Raw genomic sequence first — 23,949 nt, 5'->3', positions numbered from 1 at the left:
GAAAACCTGCAGACACTCACCGGCTCTGCTCCTGGGGCTAGGCTAGCTTCCTTACACAACAGAAAATCTGCAGACATGATGACGAGGGAAGACGGAACCTATCATGTGATTTCTCCTTGTTCTGATGCTTGCTCTTTTTTGGCATAGTCTTTTACATTTGGCTTCTTAATGATATCAATCATATTCTAATGGACGTTCCAAGAATGCTCTCAGAAGATAAAGGAAAAGCGGCACACAGGAGTGACTTCACTTGCTGGTGAAGAGACAGAGGGTGGTAGGTCTACACTCTCAGATCCAACCAATTCTCTCGGCATCTGTCGGAGCTGATGGGGCGTGGAATGAGGTTTACGGTGGCTCTCTGGGACTGGGCAGGGTCGAAGCTAATGGCCTGGGGTCTAGAGCCCCATGGCCTGGCTGGAAGGAAAAACAAGAGCTTAGAGTTAAGTCATCATTTTTTGTCAAATCTTCATCATTGCCCTTAATTTTTCCCACCGAAGAGGAGAGAGAAACAATGTGTGAGATCGACAGCCTTGCAGCTCTGGAAAAGGTCACTGACACTCTTCCGAGAGCTTTAGGTAAACAGAACGCGAGACCCTGCTGATGACAGATAAGTGCCAGAATGGTTGCTGCTGGGGGATTTCTTTTCCCACTCAGCGGACACGTGTGTCTCTGAGCAGCTCCAGGAAGAGCAAGTGAGCTCAGCCCCTAAGTGGACCCGCCTGAGCTCCACAGGAGCCCCGTCCAGACATTCACCTGTCCCAACAAGTCCAAATTCAAGGAGTCGCGGCCCACGTCAATGAGAGCACGCTCTCTTTTCTCAGCCCAGGAATAATCAGGACTCACAAGGCTGCCACCACCCACCTACTCAAGGGTCTCAACCACGCGATGACAGGAGCCTGCTCCCCCATGACAGGCCCAGGAAGGGCCCCCACACCCCTGCCAGGAGTCCCCCCACCCTCTCGTGGGGTGGGGTCCCCCAGTCCAGCCCTTCTTCACTCCCTGTTCACACAGCTCCACCACTGTCCACCTGCTAAGAGTTGGCCATGCAGATCCTGTGGCTTCTGCCCCTGGCCCCAGGCTTCTCCTCAGAGCTTTCCAGAACACCTGGGAGCCAGTCCTGGGTGAGGCTGACAGCCCTCTTGTCCTCCCAGTATCCCTGAGTCACATGGCAGCCCAGTGTGCCCAGACCCTCCCCCCATACCCTGCAGCACTTGCCCGTCCACGCAGCCTGAGACCCTCCATCTGGAGCGCGTCACACAACGAATCCCGAGCTGCTGTCTGTGAACGCCAAAGACTTTGGCAAATGAGCCATTGCTGAGCCACACGGCTGGCTTTTCATAGCCCGAGCACAGAGCCAGACGTTGAGACCCTGTCGCTTTCACTCACCTCCACTGGTGCTTCCCAAGCACCCACCACGTGCCAGGCACTGTCCTAGGCTCTGGGGCTTCTCACATAAAACAGGCAGCCCTGCCTGGGAGCTCACCCGCTAGAGGATGGTTAGGTGGGCCTCCCTGTCCCCTCTTAAGGCATTGGGGTTCGGACTTCCCCATCCAGCCTGTCGGCTGCTGCTCCCAGCCCCTCACTGTCCACAAGCGTGGGAAGCCGGCCAGCTCGTCCTTTGTTAAAATGCCGATGACGGTCCCGGGAAGCGTCTCTGGAGACCTTCCTGCTGCACAAGTTCTCATCGAGCACAGGCCAGGAGCTTCTCTGAAGTGGGGCCCCCAGCCCGCCATGTTCAGACTTTGCCAGGCCAATGTAAGTCCCAGGACCATGAAACCCCAGGCCACAAGGTCTGCTCGTGCCCCCAGCAGCAGGGACCAGGCCAACACACGCGGTGTAGAAAGGGCAGTGAGCGGTCGTTCAAGCTACGGCCAATTTCCCAGACTGTGCCGCTGTCCAGGACAACCTCTGCTGCTTTAGATACAATTTCATGATTGACCTTGTCAAGGTTCCATTTCCCTGGGATCTGACTGTTCTGCAGGGAGAATCACAAATTCTCCTATAACACAGACAGAAAAAGACAGGGGCCTCTGCACTGATGAAGCTCCCGTACGTCACCAGCACCTCTAGTTGTGGCCGTCGGCAACAGAAGCCCCGGAGGTGACAGTGGGGACTTCCAGAGCCCTGGCAATATTGGACAGTGAAGAACCAGGAGTCCCCAACCTCCTGGTACTGACATCCCAGGAATGAGATCCACAGCCGGCCACCGTGAGGGGAAGAGGAGGAGGAGGACCAGCCCAGCTCCACCAAGCTTGGAGTTGTCGATGGGTTTTGAGGGAGAACGCGGGGGAAATGACACTGGACATGGTGGCCCCGCAGGGAGAGCCAAAGGCAGCCTGACGCAGCCAGTGACCCCTCCGTCCTCCTGCCTCGGACACATCCGCGGGGCTCTCCCCTCCCTCCACAACTGAGGGCTCGGTTCCTCCTGTCCCCTGGTGTCTCCCCAGTCTTGCCGGTGCCCATCTCCCCTCACACCGCACACTGCCAGGCTCATCTGAGCCCCCAGCCCCGTGCCCATGCCAGCCTGGCCCTCTCTGGGCCTCTCGAATCCTAGCACACCCTGAGCACCCCCAGACGCCATCCCAGCACCTCCCACTCAGACGACCGACTGGCCTCATTCCATTCGAGGTGCCTTTCCCTGTCTCTCCTTCCAGTCACCCAGCATCTTCCTGGGAAACTGAAAGCAAGAACTCTGCTCCCTGAGCCCCATACCCACCCATGGAGCCAGAGGATCAGGCTCTGCTGGGGACTGGGTGGGGCTGGAGCACAGGCTTGGAGCCGGTCTGACCTGGGTTCCAATCCCAACTTGGCCCCTATGAGCTGTGTGACCTTGGGAAGACCTTGGGCAAATGACTGCACATCCTAAGCCTCCGTTTCTTCATCTTCAAAGTGGGATAATCACAGCACCTGTCCTGGGTGTTGAGGAGATGGAAGGAGATGCTGTCTGCAGAGGGCTGAGTGCAGGGCCCGGCACACAGGGAGCGCTTGGTACTCACCCCCTGCACCTGGGGAAGGCCACCCTGTGCAGCCCTAAGAAGGCGTCTGTGTGGGGCGTGGACACTCAAAGGAGGGAAGTCTAATGCCACCAGCCACACCCGCCGGCCTCACAGCCCGTGCTCGCTGGTGGAGTGAGCCATGGTGCGTCTGAAACATAGGCTCTAAGAACAGTTAATCAAACACCCAGTTTCTCAAGAAACTCTCTTCTTTCCAACAGGAGATCATCTAAAGCAGAAGAGAAAGCTGCATGAAAGTGTACTGAGAGCCAGTTACCACAGGGGGATGCCACGTCCAGGCTAGGACTAGGGCCGCGGGCAGAGCCTGCACTCACTACTCACTCCCACCCTTGGGAGCGGAAACCAAATTATGGAACATTCTGTATAAAGGAAAACTGTCTTATTCTAAGGATGACAAATAAAATAAACATTTAAATATTAAGTTAGAGGCAACATGGTTTTTTTCCTTAATAAAAAGAGATGAAAACCTAATCGACTCTGAAAAATACCAGCATTCAAAGCTTGCTATTGTCTAATAGCATAAGCTTTGAAGAAACATAACCTCAGAGCCTGCGTATTTGTCAGCGTTCTCCAGGGAAACTAATAGGATGTGCATGTGTGTGTGTGTGCATGTGTGTGGATGTGTGCATGAGTGTATGTGTGGTGTGTGTGTGTGTGTGCATGTGTATTTATGTGTGTGAATATATGCGTGTGTGTGTGTGTGTATGTGCGTGTGTGTGAGATATTTATAACATGGAATTGGCTCATGTGATTATGGAGGCTGACAAGTCCCAAGACCTGCAGAGTCTACAAGCTGGAGACTCAGGAAGAGCTGATGTTTCAGTTCCAGGCTTAAGGCAGGAAACAGCCCGTGTCCCAGCTGCAGGCAGGCAGGAGGAGCTCCGCGTATTCAGGGCATAGCCAGCCTCTGTCCTGTTCAGGCTTTCAGAGTTGGAGGACACCCACCACCCACCTAGGGAGGCCCATCTGCTACACTCAAGCTACACACTCAAATGCTAATCTCTCCCAAAACACCCTTACAGACACACCCAGGAGAATGTTTGACTGAATCTCTCAGGATATCACAGGCACCCTGTGGCTCAGTCAAGTTGACACATAAGATTCACCATCACAGCCCGTGATGGATTATGTCTAAGAACAGTCTAGGAAAGTCCACCCTCTCACCCTTTCCTACTGCAGCACATTGCAAAACACACAAACACGGGTGCAGAATATGTGTGCACACAGAGAACGCCACTGCCTCCTGGTGCTCAGCAAGGGCTCTTGGCACTTTTGTGGTGTGGAGATGGAACAGCATTACCAAAGTGTCTGGGTTGAGTGTCACAGAAAGCCAGGGTTCATATTCTGCCTCTGTGTAGTCAGGCTAGTCACGACCAGGGGCCAAACTCGAAGGTTGTTAACAGTATTTTGAATGTCAGCCCTGAAGGAAACCAAAGTCTCTGCAGAGGAAAACAAAACAAAACAAAACAAAACAAAACAAAAAATGCTTTCCAATCCCCAGGAAATGACTCACCTTCAAGAAATTTTCAATGCATTGAAATTCCAGCTTATCAAAAGGGAACAAGCTATGGTGAAGAGAGAATGGAAGGTTCTTGGGGAGCTGGCAAAGACTTGCACAGATAAACCCTGTCATCAGTATTTCACCTGCAAAGGACTCGACTCACCAACATTCTCTGAGAAACAAGAACCTTTCTTTCGGCAACTGTCAGTTTGTTGCAAGTTTTTGTATGCACACTGGTTCTGGCTGTAGACAAGCTGTACCTACCTCTGTTCAACACATTGATATGATCAGACTGGGGGGTGTTATTTACATTAAAGTGTGTGATTTTTCCCATTTCTCCAGAAAGGCAGGAGAAGTTCATGATCATATCTTAGAACATCTCTAGATAGAGAAATTTTGTTCCCTAGGGACAGTCTTAGCAATGGATTGGTGTTCTTTCCAAAACACCATTCCAAAGGCGGTTAGAAATGGAATAAAATGATGATGCCATTTTATTTGTAATTGCCGGCTGTGCTCTCTTCTGAAGAGACACAAATGTCCCATCACCTCTTTCCATGATGTCCTGCTACTGACTTACTCAGTAACTAGTGAGTCACTAGTCACTGCCTCGGTTTTCTCATCTGGAAACAAGGGGTTGCATGAAAGGCCTGGAAGGGCTTTTCCAGTAAAAACAGTCTCTGATTCGAATCCCTCAGTCCTTTGTTCGCCCTGCCAGTAAGTTGGTAGCAGGGCAGGATGCAAATATTTCTGATGCCCAACACTATCCCATTTCTACTAAACCATTCCATAATTGTTTATCAATAAATGGATCAACAAATGGATATTTTACTTTTTTAATTTATTTATTTATTTTTGAGATGGAGTCTCGCTCTGTCACCCAGGCTGGAGTGCAGTGGCGTGATCTCGCCTCACTGCAACCTCTGCCTCCCAGCTTCAAGCGATTCTCCTGCCTCAGCCTCCCAAGTAGCTGGGACTACAGGTGACCGCCATCACGCCCGGCTAATTTTCGTATTTTTAGTAGAGACAGGTTTTTGCCATGTTGGCCAGGCTGGTCTCGAACTCCCGACCTCAGGTGATCCACCCACCTTGGCCTCCCAAAGTGCTGGGATTACAGGCATGAGCCACCGCATCTGGACTTCATTTTTGTTGTTGTTGTTCTACTGTCCTTTACAAGCAATTGAAAGAGATTTGCAAGTGTTACAGGAAAGGGGTCCCCAACTTCAAGAGAGGGTTCTTGGATCTCCTGCAAGAAAGAATTCAGGGCAAGTCCCTAAAGTGAAAGCACGGTTATTAAGAAAGTAGAGAAATAAAAGAACTGCTACTCCATAGACAGAGCAGTCCTGAGGGTGGCTGGTTGCCCATTTTTACGGTTATTTCTTGATTATATGCTAAACAAGGGGTGGATTATACATGCCTCCCATTTTTAGACCATATAGGGTAACTTCCTGACATTGCCATGGCATCCATAAACTGTCATGGCGCTGGTGGGACTGTAGTAGTGAGGACCACCAGAGGTCACTCTCATCACTGTCTTGGTTTTGGTGGGTTTTAGCTGGCTTCTTTACCGCAACCTGTTTTATCAGCAAGGTTTTCGTGACCTGTATCTTGTGCCAGCCTCCTATCTCATCCTGTGACTTGGAATGATTTAACCATCTGGGAACGCAGCCCAGTAGGTCTCAGCCTCATTTTACCCAGTCCCTATTCAAGATGGAGTTGCCCTGGTTCACACACCTCTGACACAAGGGCAGTTTTGACTGGGAAACAAGCAGCAAATGATTCGAATTTGTCCTCAATCCCTAAAGACACAACTCCACTGTAAATTTAGTTTTACCTAAATTTATTCGTTAAATCATTTAGTTAAATTCTGAGCATCTGCTGTGAAGGAGGCCTTGTCTCTCTGGGCCATCCATTCAAGGGGGCCAAGACAGTTAGTAAGAAATTGGATCATTCCAGAGGTACGTGCTGGGAAGAAAGCAAAGCAGGATGGCGCTGCAGAAGACGACACGGGCTGGGGTTCAGGCCATACCGTTCCTCTGAGATGACATTTGAGGGGAGGCCTGAAAGACAAGGAGTCAGCAGTGTGAGTTTTGCGTGCAGCATTCCCAGCAGACGGAGCTGGGTCCAGGAACAGGAAGTCCGAGGCCCGCATAACCTCAGTGAGGGCAAGAGAGAGCAGCAGAAGGCTGGGCTGGAGGGGCCCAACAGGGCACCAAGTCTCTATGCCGTTTGTATTTTGTTCCAAGTTCAATGAAAAGGCATTGGAAGGCTTTAAGCTGGCGCTATTATTAAATTTATATCGTAAAAAGATCCTCTGGCTGCTGGACAGGAAAAGCTGAGAGGCTACTGTGTCAGTTTAAGTGAGAGAGAATGGATCAGGGAGATAGGAAGGGAGAAAGAAAGAGGCGAGTGGACTTGAGATACACTTGGAGGTAGAGCCCCCCTGGGCTTGCAGATGGTTTGCACGTGGGAGTTGGGAAAGTATTGACTGCAGGTGCTGGACTCAAGCCCCTGGATAGGTGGTGGTGTCATTTACAGAGTCAGAGAACACTGTGTATGTGTGGGATGGGCAGCAGGTGTGGGGAGGGTGACTCAAGAATTTCATTTGGGGCATGACTAGAGATGCCCCTCAGAGATCCAAATGGAGATATGTACTAAGCCACGGGATTTGAGCCTGGAGCTCAGAGAAGAGGTCAGGGCTAGACACATAAATTCAGAAATCACCAGTTGTAAGTAGTGTTTGGAGGTGTGGGATTAAATGATATTGCCTAGGAAGAAAATACAGAGAATGGAGGATCTAGGACCCAGCCCTGGGGTCTTTGAACATTTGGAGGTCCAGCAAGAGTTAGTGTGTCATGGAAGCCAGGACAGAGTGTTTCAAAAAGGAGCTAATGGTCAACTTGTTGCACGCTCCAGCAAGATAAGGCCAGATAAGAACAGAGAATTGACCATTTGGTTTGGCAGATTTGAAGGACTATGTTGAATTTCACTGGCTATCCCTGGGAGTGCTGGGGACTGATGTCCAGTTGGAAAGGGTTGAGAAGGGCCTGGGAGACAATGGCTGCAGACAATTCTTCGAAAGGGCAGAGGAAGGATGGGCAGGAGCTAGGAGGGGGTATGATGAGTGCATGTGCTTATTTTAAGGTAGAGAACCACTGTAAGTGGTCGCAGCAGATTTGCCTGGTGAGTGGACTAATCCATTCAGTAGGGCAGAGAAATTACTGATTTCTGAGCATCTTGCTTATTGGACATTTGTGTCTGTTTCCAGTAAATTGCCTGTCAATATCCTTTGCCCCTGTTGTTCATCTCTCTCTTCTTGATTTGCAGAAGTTCTTTTTATATGCTGAATACGAATGCTCTACAGTCACGCCCTTTGTACAACCTTTTGGTCAATGACAGGCTGCATATACAATAGCGGTCCCATGAGATGATAATACTCTTAATATATTTTGACTGTACCTTTCCTATGTTTAGGTATGTTAAATACGCAAATACTTACCGTTATGTCACAATTGCCTACAGTATTCTGTATGGGAACATGCTGTACAGGTTTGTAGCCTAGGAGCAACAAGCTCCACCATCTAGCCTCGGTGTGTGACAGGCGGTACCGTCCAAGTTCGTGGGAGCGCACTCCAAGATGCTGAAATGAGGAAATCGCCTAATGGCGCATTTCTTAGAACGTATCCCTGCTGTTAAGCGAGGCATGACTGTATGTGTTAAATGAATTGCAAACAATTTCCCTTGTTCTGTAGCTTGTCTTTTGCTTTGAAAGAAGTTATGTTATTAATTAATAACAATTGAAAGACATTATTATATTATTACTTAGGCAAGTTTGGACATTTCTATGGCTGTGCTTTACGTGTCTTGTTGAGAAATCCTCTACCCCTCTAAGGTCATAAAGATGTTCTGCTATCTTTTCTCCTAAATCTTTTTCCATTTTGCTTTCACATTGAAGTCTAATCCACGTGGAACAGATTTTTGAGTGTGTCTGAACTCTAATTGTTCCTCTGTCCTTGCCCACTGCTCTGTGGAGTCAGGCTGGAGTGAAGCAGGGGAAAGGCACGTCCAAGTAAACAGGAGCAACTCTGGGTCTGTGGTCCCGGTTATTCTCTGCGGAGTGATACGTCCTTGCCAGCAACTGAACCTGCAGTAAATGTGGGTAAAAGTCATAGGCTGAGTGCTGCTGCACTTTGGAGAATGAAGAGGAAACAGCCATCCTACAGTTGGGATGAATGGCCCCCGGCCAGAGGTCAGAATGCTGGAGCCTCAGCAGCCTGTGTAGAGGACACTGCCAGGTGAAGCAGTCCCCCAGGGGCACCGGGTCCAAGGAGCAGGGCACAGGAGCCCAACAGGCACCGGGGATGCTCTCAGCAGCTGGCCTGCCCTCAGTGGCACCAGTTTCTGACAACAAAGCCCCTAGCAGCCATTACCACTGCAGTTTAGCCTTCATGAAAAAGCAAAACAAAAAAAAAAGTCTAATAGCAATACCTAATATCAGAAAGAATCGGGAACTGGGATTTTGGTGAATTGCTGTTGGCAGTGTAAATTCATAAAGGCACTTGGGAGAGTAATTAGTACCCAGCATCTTCCTAGTCTAGAAGATTCTTCCACACCCAGAAGCTCACCTGACCCTCCCAATGACCTTTATCTGGACAGGATAATTATTGTCTTCCTTTAATAAATGAGGAAACTAAGGCAGGGCAGGGAGGAAACCCTTCCTCCAACAGAAGAACCCCCTGTGCAATATTCTTTGCAATATTCTTTTCAACCCAGCCTTCGGAAACAGGGAAAAGAAAAAGAAGGCTGTCACAACCAGAAATTGAACTGTCCTGGTAGTCATCCACGGGCTCTGCACCAGGGCCGGATCTGTGCTGTTTTCTCCAGCTGCCATCCCTGCTTCTGGCTGCTCCGTAAAACACTTAGTTAGCTAAACTTATAGTCAGTGCTCAAGTCTGGAAGAGCCTGGAGGGTTGTGGAAGGTTTTAGGCGCTATAGGATAAAGGGAGACAATCAAGCGTCTTTCTGCTAGGCAGAGCCCACACTGTGATTTGATCTCTTTGGCTCCCCACGCCCTGGTGCTTCTGCATGGCTGGGACTGTCCTGCATTCACTCAGTCTTGTGCTGTGAGGTATGAGCGGTTTTAAGGTGACATCCACCTCCTCTTATAACATGAGATGGGTGGATTATTTTATCCTAGGTCATGAAGATTCCTATCAGGGTAAATGCTTTTGTTTTTGGAATGTTCTTAAGGAATAAATACAATAGTAACAATTTCAGGAAGGGTGAGGAAGATGTAAATCCCTGGAGTCACACAAGGTACCAGGGCCTGGTCCAGCCAGAAGCAGGTCAGTGCCTGGGCATTCGGCCGGAGGAGGAGAGCATGGCAGGGCCACAAGCACCCCTCCCAGGAAGATCAGCAGAAGCCATTTTAATAACTCGCTAGGGACTCACTAGGGACTTTCGTCTATGGTACCCACATGGGGAAATTAAGAAATCAGTTGAAAACATTTTCAAGACTCGACACCTGGATCCTCCTGGGCCTGCCTGCAGGGGACGGAAGCTCCTGTCCTAACATGGGAAACAGCTTTGGAAAGGGAAGTGAACAGCACAGGAGAAGCCAGTGCACAGAGGCATCCAGGGGGTGGCTGGTGCCTACCCACCTCGGGCGAGAGAGGTGGAACCCGGCAAGGACCAGTGTGTTGTTTCCTGGAGCTGGACGGCTTCACAACAGAAATGTGTTGTCCTGCAGTCCCGCAGGCTGGAAGGCCCTGATGGAGGTGTCAGGGCTGTGAGAGAAGGATCTGCTCCAGGCCTCTCCATGGCTTCTTGTGATTTGCCGTCGTCTTTGGGGTTCCTTGGCCTGTAGAAGCATCACCCCCATCTCTGCCTCCATCTTCACGTGGTCTTCCCCTGTGTCTGTGTTCAAATGTCCCCTTTATTTTTTTTATTTTTTTTGAGACAGAGTTTTGTTCTTGTGGCCCAGGCTGGAGTGCAATGGCGCGATCTCGGCTCACCGCAACCTCTGCCTCCCGGGTTCAAGCAATTCTCCTGCCTCAGCCTTCCGAGTAGCTGGGATTACAGGCATGTGCCAGCATACCAGGCTAATTTTTTTTTTTTTTTTTTTTTTAGTAGAGACGGGGTTTCTCCATGCTGGTCAGGCTGGTCTCAAACTCACGACCTCAGGTGATCCGCCCACCTCGGCCTCCCAAAGTGCTGGGATTACAGGCATGACAAATATCCCCCTTTCATAAGGACACCAGTTATATGGGATTGGGGGCCCACCCTACTTCAGTGTGACCTCATGTCAACTAGTTATATCTGCAATGACCCTATTTCCAAATAAGGCCACATTCTTAGTTCTGGGGGCTAGGACTTCACATTAATTTGGGGGGGACACAATTCAACCCAGATCAGAAGGAGTGGACTCTGGGACAGGGAAGGGAGCCGCCTTCCAGGCAGAGGTAGCCCCAGTATCCAGGACATGTTCTGGACAGCCCTGGGCAGTGACGTAACAAGAAGTCCAAAGACAGGCAGTCGGCCCTGGCTGTAAGGACATCACCCAGCCAAGGGTCTGATCTGGGACTTTGCTTGCTGGGAGCATTTTCCCAGGTGTGGTCTGAAAACCTCGAATGGCAGGAGCCAATTTGGAAGGTTCATAGAACAAACTCTATTTTGATATCTATTTGTTTAAATGGGTAGGGAGAAAATGTAACTAGCACCACAAACTCACTAATGGTTTATTAATGAGAGGATGTGAATGAAGTGAACAGCACCGGAGAAGCCAGTGCACAGAGGCATCTAAGTTTTAAAAAGTGTTAAGTTTTTAAGAAAAAAATATCAATTCTATGTAGATTGATAAAAGTCCACATATGGCCAGGAGCCATGGCTCACACCTGTAATCCCAGTGCTTTGGGCTTTGGGAGGCCAAGGCAGGAGGATCCCTTGAGCCCAGGAGGTCAAGGGTGCAGTGAGCCATGACTGTACCAGTGTACTCCAGCCTGGGTGACAGAGTGAGATCCTGTCTAAAAAAAAAAAAAAAAAAAAAAATTCCACATGCAGGTGGTAGCTGAATGACAAGTTTTGGAAACTGTTCCTACATCAATTTTTAAGCAGATTTGCCCTCTCAAAAGATGGATTTGCCAGCGTAGTGGATGTGGATAGGAATGGAGAAGGGGCCAAGGAGAAAACAGCAAGGCTTGCAGGCCCACATCGAGTCCTGAAGGTGTTGTCACAGTGGGCTCCCTATCTCCATCCTCACAGCCAAGCTGCAAGTCTGACCTGGGTCCCCCCACCCCTCCATCCCAAGTCATCACTCCCTCCCTTAAATGGCACAACAAAACCCCTCATTGGTTCCCAAACTTTTTGAAATTAAAAAGCCACTCCTTAGCACGGCATGCTTAGTATGGAAAATCAACTGGGGCCTGCCTTGCTCTCCAACCCCACGTCCCTCAGGGCGCACTGCTCCTGGTGTAATAACAACACTCAAGATATGCCCATCAATGTCTGTCACACGTATGGACACTGAATCACTGTGCCATCTACACAACTGAATCCTACCCCACTTCCACAATTTCTCACACAATGCAATCCTTTTTTGAAAAAAAAAAAAAATTCCAATCTAAAGGCAATCTTAATATGTTAAGTTTTGAGTTTTCCTGTTTTCTTTCATGGATTTGGATCATATCTTCAAATGCCTAAGTTGGCTTGTGTATGGTTGCTTCATCAGATGAAAAAGATGTTATGAATCTACTCTTCTTCTCTTTGGAGCTTTTAAAAAGTGAGAGTCTCAAAGGAAATCTGAGATTGGTAATGATTATGTTACAGGAAAGGGGTCCCAATCCAGACCCCAGGAGAGGGAGGGTTCTTGGAGCTCACTCAAGAAAGAATTGAGGGTGAGGCCACAGAGTAAAGTGAAAGTGAGTTTATTAGGAAAGTAAAGGAATAAAACAATGGCTACTTCTTAGGCAGAGCAGCCCCGAGGGCTGCTGGTTGCCCATTTTTATGGTTATTTCTTGATTATGTGCTAAACAAGGGGTGGATTATTCATGCCTCCCATTTTTAGACCACATAGGGTAACTTCCTGATGTTGCCATGGCATTTATAAACTGGTGCTGGTGGGAGTGTAGCAGTGAGGATGACCAGAGGTCACTCTTGTCGCCATCTTGGTTTTGGTGGGTTTTAGCTGGTTTCTTTACTGCAACCTGTTTTATCAGCAAGGTCTTCATGACCTGTATCTTGTGCTGACCTCCTATCTCATCCTGTGACTTAGAATGCCTTAACCATCTGGGAATGCAGCCCAATAGGTCTCAGCCTCATTTTACCCAGTCGCATTTAAGATGGAGTAGTTCTAGTTGGAACGCATCTGACAATTATGAGAGTTGAGCAAATCTGGGTGACCAACCAATTAGATCACTGGCATTGGGAATAGTCAGTAGACACCATCCTATCCACAATCCTCCTGCCACAGTTACAAGATCTGTCTTGGGGATCCATCACCACGTATATATGTCAGTCTACTCCTGTACAGCTACACAAATATGTATATAGTCTAAATAATCCTTAAAAAAACCCAGTCATCTGAAGTGAGGAAAGATGTACACGAAGTATCCTATCACCATAACCTATTTTATCTTCCTAGCCCTTAATACTCTATGCAAAATAAATTCCAAAGTTAAAAAAAACTAACAGTGGGTTGGAACCTAAGTCTGGATATTATTCTAAGCTCTGCCACAGGCATGCAGTTTGCCCTTGTGCAAATTCCTTGACTTACCACTGTCTGTTTCACCATGCCCAGAATGTAGCCTAGCGAGTAATCCCTCCCTTTCATTATATGGAGGACAAGATACACTCACGTCCTTTCGCAAAATGGGACGCCTCTTTCCTAAGAAAGATGGAAATCAGGGGGATATATTTTAAAGAGATTAGATTAAAATCAACATGGCATGTGAAAAATGATTACGTTCTAAAGTAAACAAAACCTGAGATGAGTTTATAGTCTATTCTCACCCTTCTGGTCCAAACAAAAAAGTATTGCTTGATTATTCTCTCCTGCTTCACTAATAGATTACAAACTCCCTGAGAGAAGATAGATTCTATGTGTCATACTTTCCATTCATTAGCAATTGCTCACTAAATTGAAATATTTGCTACTTCCTCACTATAGAGTGCTTCTCAATGTGTTTCATTCAGCATTGTACTCAACAAATGTTTGCTGTATGAAGACATGTCTGTGTTGAGGGTTTACACCACTAGTTAACAATTTCCCTTTGTTAAATCTTAGGTTTCTATTTTTTGTTTTATTAACCAATGCTGCAATATGCTTTCTCGTGCATCAGTATTTCCCTAGACATCTAATTGCCTTGTTAAAGTTCAATTTCTGCGACGTAGAATTTTGCAAAAAGGAAGGAAATTTACACAGCGGAAAACTATATATACAAATGAAACAAAATACATGATTTAAAAACGCCGCATATTTACAAGGAAAGGAAATATTCATAAACATTGTGGTTATTCCTCAGTAGTGAAATTACTGATGCTTTCATAATCAGAACACAGTTACATACGTAATAAAGCCCATGATACTGTCATTCAAAATAGGGAATTTAGTATTCCCTTACATTTATACAGTTCTCAACAAAAAGCCTTTTATTTTTTGCTCTGTCTGGTCTTCTGGCTCATCTCTCAAAGCTGCAAACGTATAGTCCTAGCCCACTGCACTCGGTTCCGAAGAAGGCGTCCCTCGGACAAAACCGAGGAATCTGTCCTGCTCTGCAAGGAACTAGAGCTTGCTGATTCTCAGATTTTAACGAGAAGCCCTGCTCCCCGTAGGCGCTCCATAAATTTTAACTGGACAACTTCACCGCGCGCTACGGGGCCTCGGGGAGACCCGTGGCTCCCACACGCTCTGGGTGCGGGCCCGCAGAGCCTCAACCTGCGCCCCCGGCAGCCGGGATTCCGCGCCCGGACCGGCTCCCGGGCTGGACACATCACGGTCCGCACACGGGGCGCAGCCGAGACCCACCGTGCGGGCGGCCCGGGCCCCGCTCAAACCGCTGCTTGGCCGCTCTACGCCCCTGAGCCCCCACACAGCCAGCTCCGTGACCTCCGAGCCCCGTGACCTCCAAGCCCCGGAAGCCGCTGTAGGCAGCGGCCCAGCCAAGCCCCGCCCCCTGTACCGGAGCTCCAGGCGTCGATTCCAGCCAGGCCCCGCCCCCGGCCGCCCCAGGCGTGGACCCAAGCCAGGCCCCGCCCTCTACCTGGCTACTCCAAGAGCCCGCCGCCCCAGGCGTCCTCTAGCCCAAGCCCAGGGCCCGGGTGTTCCAGACGTCGACAGCCCCAGGCCCCGCCTCCTAACCGGCTGTTGCTGGCGTCCTCTGGCCCAGGCTCCGCCCCCTACCCTGCTGCTCCAGGCGTCCTCTGGGCTAGACCCCGCCCCCTACCGGCCCCTCCAGGCGTCCGCAGCTCCAAGCCCCGCCCTCCGCCCGGCTGCTCCAGGCGGCCTCTGGCCCAAGCCCCGCCCCCTGCCCGGCCGCTCCAGAGGTCCGCGGCTCCAGGCCCCGCCCCCTGCCCGGCTGCACACGGCGTCCTCTGAGCCAGGCCCCGCCCCCAGCCCGGCCGCTCCAGGCCCCGCCCCGCCCCCTCTGTGCGCGCTCCGCTCGGCATCCTGTGGGACGCGACCGCGGTGCTAGTCTCGTTCCTTTGTGCTGCGGCGGCGGCTTCTCGAGTCCTCCCCGACGCGTCCTCTAGGCCAGCCAGCCCCGCGCTCTCCGTTGACGGACCATGTCGGCGGCGGGAGCGGGCGCGGGCGTGGAGGCGGGCTTCTCCAGCGAGGAGCTGCTCTCGCTCCGTTTCCCGCTACACCGCGCCTGCCGCGACGGGGACCTGGCCACGCTCTGCTCGCTGCTGCAGCAGACACCCCACGCCCACCTGGCCTCTGAGGACTCCTTCTATGGCTGGACGCCCGTGCACTGGGCCGCGCACTTCGGCAAGGTGGGTGCGAACGCTTTAAGGCGCCATTTTCCGCGGCTGTCCAGTGGGAGTCGGGGAAAGGGGGTCTGAGGCGCGGGGCGTGCCGGGATCGCGGGGCGGAAGCGGGATCGGCGGCGCCTGTGCCCCGAGGGGCCTAGGGCGCCTGTGCGGCAGCGCTCGCGGTCCGGGGCCGCGGCGGGGCAGCCGGGGGGCGCGGGGCGGAAGCGGGGTCGGCGGCGCCTGCGCCCCGAGGGGCCTGGGGCGCATGTGCGACGGCGCGCGTGGCAAGTTTCTAACAAGGCGGGCTCCAGGGGTCCCGGCCCCTGTTGGCCGGGTTCTGTGCGCGCGCGCGCGGATGGCGCTGGGCCTTCCAAGCCGGGCCGCAGGCGCGAGCGATTTCGCAGAACCGGGTATTAGGCCGCGAAGTCGCCCGGGCCGCTTCCGGGGAGCCGATCTGGGGTCACAGGCGTCTTTCGCCCTCGCGCTGCCGGAAAGAGGCGCGCGGGGAATGCCCGGGCGCGGTCGATCTTCTGGTTCCGCACAGCCTCGCCGGTAGCCGAGGGCCGCGCTGCGGACCTGCTCAGCCGAGGAGCAAGCGCCCCGGCGGGACTGGAAGGCCCGGGCAGCTGTGTGGGGTGGAGGCCGGCTCTCCAGCTTCTGGGTTTGCTTTAAGGCTCGTAGCTGGCCTCGCTTCAGGAAAATTAGTGACGGCTGTGTTTATCTTGGATCTAAATTACTGCAGAAGTGGTTAAATTAAGCAGAATTCTCTTCTCGTGGAGCCTTTACGTTTCCCTCTTTTTTCTTAAACTGAAAATTCTGGGGGAACACAGAGCTGCTTTAAGGTTTTAAAAGGTTGGATAGCTACAGTTTCCTCATCTGTGAAGTCGCTGGGGTACTTGATCTCAGAAATCTTAAAATGAGATGTCACCGTGCGTTTCAGAAGTGACTGGTTTTAATTAATATTTTTTAATTCACTAAAATTCAGGTATATTTATAGTGTTTTTCTCGTAAATGATGAGATGGGGTTAAATGGTTTTGCAGAAATATGTGAGAGATAATGTGAAATAAGTTACTTTAAGAAGGCCTGGCCCTGGTAATGTTACCAGCTGATGAAGTGGCGGTTTACCTTGCTGACCCTGGTGCTACATTCACAACGCAGCTGTATCTTTTGGAAAGCAGTTTCTGATTCTTTTAAAATGGAAAAGTCACTTTTCTTTCAATAAAAGAAATGCAGAAGTTTTGACGATCGGGGTGGGACAAGCAAGTTAATCCTCAAGGGCTGTTAGGTTCCTGTGGCACTGTCTCTAAAGTTGTGCAACCGTAGTACCAGCTGGAGAAAACAGGTGCCCAGGGGAAATGAGTTTCTTAACAAACAAAAGTAATAAAGCCTCCTCCCTGCGCTTCTGCCTGCAGCCTTAAATAGATTTCCCGAGGCAGTCAGTAATCTGAGGATTTCCTCTCTCCAGAGTGTCTCTTGCTGTGTTATTTTTACACTAAACTTTAGGATTCCGTTCTTTGTACCCTGGTTGAGAACGACACAATACTGGGTGACAGTCAGTGAACAACGATCTGTAGAATGCTTAAAGCCTCATTACAGATGGTCAGTTAGAAAAGTTAATCCAGTGGTGCCTCCACTTGTCTCTGGGGATTAAAATAGCCATAACTGCTTTCAAATGGTAACTTTTAATGTGTATTTTGTCACAGTTTTTTTAAAAAACACCAACCGAAATCACTTTTCAAAAGTCTACTTCCATGGGACTTTGAGTAGTAGCTTTACCTTGGTCATCAAATGTTGTAACAAGAAGCAGTTACTTCACTGTTTCCAGCTGTCTGAATCATAGGGCTCTTTGGTCTTAGATACGGAAGGGGCCTTAGAAAGCCCCTGTCCAGTGTCCAAACATTCCCTTTTGAGAAGAAGCTGTTAGGACAGAAATCAGGCCAGGACTCAGGGCTGCCGCTTGCGAAGTCCAGGCTTTCTCCCCAGCCCTGCTAACGGCTGCCCTCTTACATAGGTTTCAGGCTCGTGTTCTTAGAAATGTACCAGTGGTGCACAAGATCCCTAACCGTTGGTAAGACTCGTTTGTTGCCAGAGGACTAAACGGGTTGTTTAAAATCTCTATTGTAGCTTTTATGATACCATATTGAACAGGATCTTTACAGAATTCCAAATCCAAGTTTCTAAATTGAACCCAAGGGTAACAGGTTTAAGCCCAGCGAGCTCTCAATAGCTGATTTTTGGTACGCCACGTGATTTTCATCCGTTTTATTTTTATTGGATTTGCAACCTGTTCATTTTATCGCTAATTAATACTTTCATTTTCACCAGTAAATTAATAAAGGCAATAAATAAAAATAGACATCAGCCTGTACTCCCAGGTCCAAGTTGGTTGAAGAGGGTGTTTTGAATCTGTGTACTCTTCATCTCACAGAGTGTTTAAGTGCTAAGAGAGATGGAAAAGGAAACCTTGAGGTGAGATGGGAGAGTGTCAGGTGTTTTGTCTTCAGGTGAGGTCTCTCCTCTTGAAGAGAATTGCTTGCAGTCAGGCATAGCTTGTTCCCTAACTGCATTGTGATTGGAGTGAGGGAAAACGGGCAGTCTAGGATCAGAGAACGTGGGTTGAACAGTTGCTTGGCACGTGGTAGGCACTTGCTAAATTTGTCGAATGTGCTGAATTATTTTAGCCAGAGGCTACCATAGTATTGGTGCTTGGCCACAAAGTCTTAACTTGCCGTGTTAGTCACCCACTAGGTGCATGGCTCAGTTATGCTGTAGGCTTTCCCCCCCCATAGGGTTTTTAAATAGAAATCATTTGAAAAGAGTAAAAAAAAGGAGAATGGGGCCTCAATTGAGTATTCAATGAGTATTCAGTGCTGGCTTGTGTAAAAGTGCACAGTTGTGCACACTATAGAAAATAGTCTTTGACTATGAGGAGTTTACTATGGCTACACAAAGTTTGTAGGGTTTTTGGTTGTTGTTTTGTTTTGTTTTTTTGAGACAGAGTCTTGCTCTGTTGCCCACGCTGGAGTGCAGCAGCGTGATCTCTGCTCACTGCAATCTCCACCTCCCAGGTTCAAGCGATTCTCCTGCCTCAGCCTTCTGAGTAGCTGGGATTATAGGCATGCACTACCACACCGAGCTAATTTTTGTAATTTTGTATTTTTGAAACCCCAATATGGGATTTCACCGTGTTGGCCAGGCTGGTCTTGACGCCCTGACCTCAGGTGATCCACCCGCCTTGGCCTCCCAAAGTGCTGGGATTACAGGCATGAGTCACTGCGCCCGGCATTACACAAAGTGGTGGTGGTGGTGGTGGTGTTTGAGATGGAGACTTGCCCTGTCACCCAGGTTGGAGTGCAATGGCATGATTTCAGCTCTCTGCAACCTCTGCCTTCTGGGTTCAAGCAATTCTCCTGCCTCAGCCTCCCAAGTAGCCCGCCACCACGCCAGGCTAATTTTTTTGTATTTTTAGTAGAGACGGGGTTTCACCATGTTGGCCAGGCTGGTTTCGAATTCCTGACCTCAAGCGATCCATCCGCCTTGGCCTCCCAAAGTGCCAGGATTACAGGCATGAGCCACTGCGCCTGCCTACACAAAGTTTTTTAACCCACCAATCCCTTTAACGTTCTTGTTTAGAAAAGTCTGTGCAACAGACACTTTTGATAGAAGTCTTGGAACAGCGCAGTCCAATATTTTCTGATTTTGGCTTATTCAATTGTAGGGAAACCGAAATATTTAAATCTGTATAGTGTTAGTCGTCTTTTTGCATTTTTCTATTTCTATCTACCATCTTTTTCATAAGGACAAGGGAGAATGTTATCTTAAATGTCCTTTAAAATTTGCATGGCATTGGGAAAGAGTTAATCTGTTAAACTGGTAACAGTGCCATTTGTCGCCATTATAGAATTTAGATTATTTGTGTAATATTGAATGGTGTACTGACATGTCTGCATGTTCTCATTACCTCTCTTGTTTTCTAAGTTGGAGTGCTTAGTGCAGTTGGTGAGAGCGGGAGCCACACTCAACGTCTCCACCACGCGGTACGCGCAGACGCCAGCCCACATTGCGGCCTTTGGGGGACATCCTCAGTGCCTGGTCTGGCTGATTCAAGCAGGAGCCAACATTAACAAACCGGTAAGAGGGCTGGGGATGGACTTTGTTTGCTTTTGCTTTTTGCAGTTATAATTATACAGGGTAGTGCTTTAAATCGAGGCCTTAATTAGAGTTTGATATCTTTACCTGAGGGCAGACTGGAATTTATGTTTCTTCAATTGTTTATGGAGGATAATACGCCCTTTCCATAGGAATGCTTTCCGTTCATAGAGTGCTTTCACCTCTTGTGTGATAAACTGATCCAGGGTGATGTGCCCAAAGTTATAGCTGGTAATTAAAGGAGCCTGGCCTTGAGCCCAGGTTTCCTGGCTTTCTACTCGTAGCTGCCTTAGCCTCATGTCCACAGATAATTATAAAAACACTTTCATGCTAGGAAAAGCATGGCTGTTAAGTCAGCTCCAAAGTGAGCTTCAGATACGAGTTGATGCCTTGATGCAGATAAGTGCTAAGTATCATTTACTAAGTGGGAAGAGTAAGTGACTTGAGGACTTGGTATTTAAGATTAAGCATACTAACAGGAACATAATCGTGCCAGATTTTTTTTCATGGTGTGTTTTCAGTATCATTTCACCTAAACCAGACACACGAGCGTTCAGATTGTTAGGTACTTTGTTGTATAAGACACACAGCATCTGATAACCATTAGGTTGCCTGACTGGGAGCAGTCCCTAGACTCAGCGTCCTTTGCTGCAGATGGATTAGTCCTTAGACTAATTTATAATTTTCATGTCTTAAGACCTGGGCATGGGCTCTGGGAGCTGTTTTTTATGCCTTTTTTACTCCTATCTTTAAATGCTTTATAGTCATAACATCTTGTATGCAAAGTCTTCTTTCTACTTTTCTGTCTTTCCCAAGATTCAATCCTTGATTATAACCAGGTATAAGGTTGTTGCTAGTCCCTCTTCTAAAAACCCAGCCACCCACCTGAGCAGTAAGTAATTGAGAAAAAAGGTGTTTTTAGCCATGATTTAAAACAAGGATCAATGAGAAAGTGGGATAAGTGATAAGGCAGTTTGTCCCCTTAAGAGAGGTGAAGTAGAAAAGACAACGTAAGGGAAGGTGGCCAAGAGTTGAGGGCTGTTTGTTACTAAACTGAAACGTGGGATATGGGACAAGTTTTAAGGTTGTGCTGCCACTTCTTCCATCTCTGCACGTATGCCTTTACATAATGTATGTTTCTCTGCTGCTCTGTTGCTTGTCTTCATAAATTCTAGAGTTAGGAATTACCTACTCAATACCCTTAACGTGCTGGGCAGCACCTTGTGTTTTTCCTTCTTCCCTACCCCTGTCCCCTGGTAGAAAGGGCAGTGTGGGCTTGATTCCTTGGGCAAGTCATTAACTTTGTAGCTCAATCTCCTTATCGGTAAAATACAGTTAATAATTCCATGAATGGCAGTAATTAATACTTAGTATGGAATTTAAGTATATACTTTTTATATGTTAATTTTCATCAATTTGTTACATAGCATCTTATTTAGAGAGGACTAGAGAAATTGTCTAACACTGTCTTCAAGACCTTTTTAAATCGAGAAGTCCCCTTTTCAAAGTGTCTTCAGCAGTTCAGGATTTTCAATAGATAAAGGGAGTGAGGCAGAAAGTGTGCTGCTGCGTCCCCCACCTTCCTCTCAGATGCCTCTAGATAACACCTCCTGGAAACCCCTACCGCGCTCTGCTTCTTCCCAGGCAGGATCCTCAGATCTTTTTCTTTGCAGCCCTCCCTGTATTTGAAGTATCCGGGTAGACATTTCCAAGTCCTCACATGTGCCTAGGGCGTACCATTTGGCATCGTTAAGCATCCTGGAATTTCTCCTTGGTGTATCTTGGGTAGTTGTGGTCTGCTGGCATGTGGAGTTTACATCAGAATCCGAGGCATCATCTCACTCTATTACGTAGTGGGTGAATTTCGACACCTCTTGTGATGGGCACCCAGTGACTCTAGAGGACACAATAGCCCTTTTGTTAGCTTCCCACCCCGCCTACCTGCTGACTCATCTCCAGGTAGACGGTTTCTCTCATTTCTCATATAAACTCAGGATGCCAGATCCAGGTTTTTCTCCTTTGTTGTTTGTGTCCATTTAATTTTTTGAACCTGTTGATGCAGTGTTTTAAGCCAGTTTCTAGTCTGTTAATCTTTTGGCATGTTAGCTACTAACAGTTCTAAGTTCATTTTCCTCAAGGTCAATACCACAGACTTTTTTTGGCAGTCTCCGAGGTGAGCCTGTGAGATTACCAAAGCTCATATGCTGCCTGGAGGCCTGTGTTCTCGATTTCCCCAAGAGGAAATGAAGTCAGCTTTCCTGTGATTTGTTTTTAGTGAATCTATATTGACTAGCCTTGGTGTGTAATTAGCAAACCTTCTCTTTCATATACCTCTTCTAGAATTTTGCTGGCACTTGATGTTGTCTTTAATTTTTCATATCTAGACTAGAAATGAAATTTTTCTTTATGAAAACCCAGGGTGCCCAGCCTGTCTTTAGCATTCAGGCACTGCTCCCATTTCCCTATAGATCACTCAAGTTGCCGTGGCTGTGATGTGACTGGGCTGAGCTGGAGGCCCGGGCACCTTCACCTGGCTCTTTGCTCTAAGTATCTTTTCTCTTGGCTACCTTCTCTCAGGATGTCCAGGCCTTTCTCTAGTATTTGCTCTGCCTTTAAAGATTGTCCTTGCAGAGCTTGGTAGTTTTGCTTTTTCATTGTCATCTGTTAGTATCCCACCATGACAGACCCTTACTTTTTTGTCTTGTTCCAAGGATAGCTTTAAAGACCTTTTTTCCTTTTTAGCTTTTTTCTTTTTTGGCAATACTTTATGTAAATCTCAGCTCCAGTTTTCCTGGGAATGTTTTTATGTAATTTTTATTTGTCTTTACTTTGTACTGCTTCCTTCCCCTCCCCACCTCTCTTGGGGAGGATAGGGCTAGGTTTTCGCTTTTTAAAAAATCCGAGTTGACTGAATAGTTTATAGCCGCATGGTTTTCTGTGTTTCTGTCTTCAAAAATGGATTTTTCTGTTTAGAACTTTACATTGCTTTATATTCTCTTTAGACCTTTGTTTAAATAAATGTGCACGCTTTTACCTCTACCAAGCACTCGAGCCTTTCATACTCTTATTTTTCTGTAAATTAATCTACCGCTTTTCTTTTTTTAACTTTGGGGGGCCCTCACCTCATATTTTTTCCTGTGAGTATGCGTTGGTGAAGGAGCTTAGCTATTTACTGAGTTTAGGAATGAACTGTTTTCTAAGTGACCCACAATTGCTGCGCTGTTTTTTATCTTGGTCTCTTAATTGTGTGGTAGTCTGCCCAGTTCAGCTTCCAGTGAGGTTGCAGTGTGAGTAGTCAAGAAGTGTTGCTGTGGAGCCCCCAGGATTTCCCAGTCTTCATTTTCCACCAGAAATCACTTTCTCGATTGCTGTGTCTGATTGCCTTTCCTCTCTGTTGCTCAGCTGATAGCCTATGAAGATGGTCTTTCAGGTTGTTTCATTCATGCAGTGTAGACCTGGGTTTGACTGCTGATGTTCACAGTGGCTTTCCTGGGTCTGCTCGCTTTTCTCTGCCTGTGTGTGTGCTTCACCTCCCCCCACCCCCCCACCCCCTCTGCACTTTCTGAAGCAGGAATTTCATTCTCATGAAGCTTGCTTTGCTTTACCTTTGTGTTCTTCTCCCTTTCCTCTAATAAATACTGAAAATAGATTGGGAATATTTAGTAAACATTCCCTCTAGTAAATATTGAAAATAGATCAACTATTGAACCTCAAGCCATCTTGTCTAAGTTGTGGTCTCACTTCAAGTTCAAAGCAGAAGATTCAAGATCGGCATTGATGGTGTTGACTCGGGTTAGCGTTGGGGTAGGCACAGAGGAAAGTGGGTAGCTGAGACCATATGTCAGCTACTATTTTAATGTGTGTGTGTGGTTGGTTGGTTGGCTTGTTTGGTTACTTATTCTGGGTTTATATAAAACACAAATGTGCTAAGATCCAGTGTAAAGTGATCTATAAATCACTGTTGAGAGCAATCACGCTGTCACTACTGGAGAGGCCCCAAGATATTTGGTCATTGACCAAATATCTTGGCCCCTCCTGGTTCACTCTCATCCTCCGTTCATGTATAGATTTCTTTGTGTTCTGCTTCAGATCTTGCTCAACACGTTTTGCTTCAAAGACGGATGAGAAGGTCTCTGATCTGTGCTAATGACATTACTTCTAAAATGTCAGAAGTTTTGTTCTAAGTATGTGTATGTTTTGCTTTTTGTTGTTTCAGGATTGTGAGGGTGAAACTCCCATTCACAAGGCAGCTCGCTCTGGGAGCCTAGAATGCATCAGTGCCCTTGTGGCGAATGGGGCTCATGTCGAGTAAGTGTCTT

At 48.2% G+C, this 23,949-nt stretch overlaps 1 protein-coding gene across 2 annotated transcripts in view; it reads left to right on the top strand.

The window, feature by feature from the left end:
• The first annotated feature begins 15,039 nt into the window (after positions 1-15,039).
• The window catches only part of ANKRD10 (ankyrin repeat domain 10), a 36,595-nt gene continuing 27,685 nt past the window's right edge, over positions 15,040-23,949 (top strand). For both annotated transcript variants that reach the window (XM_030813696.1, XM_030813697.1), the window contains exons 1-3: positions 15,040-15,501; positions 19,460-19,612; positions 23,847-23,938. In XM_030813696.1, coding sequence (XP_030669556.1) covers positions 15,292-15,501; positions 19,460-19,612; positions 23,847-23,938 — 455 coding nt within the window. In that variant the 5' untranslated portion in view covers positions 15,040-15,291. The remainder of the gene's footprint in view (positions 15,502-19,459; positions 19,613-23,846; positions 23,939-23,949) is intronic.

The sequence above is a fragment of the Nomascus leucogenys genome, chromosome 5, assembly GCF_006542625.1.
Source record: "Nomascus leucogenys isolate Asia chromosome 5, Asia_NLE_v1, whole genome shotgun sequence".
NCBI classification, from domain to species: Eukaryota; Metazoa; Chordata; class Mammalia; order Primates; family Hylobatidae; genus Nomascus; species Nomascus leucogenys.
Note: the sequence above shows the minus strand (reverse complement) of the source record. Positions and strands in the feature narration are given on the sequence as shown.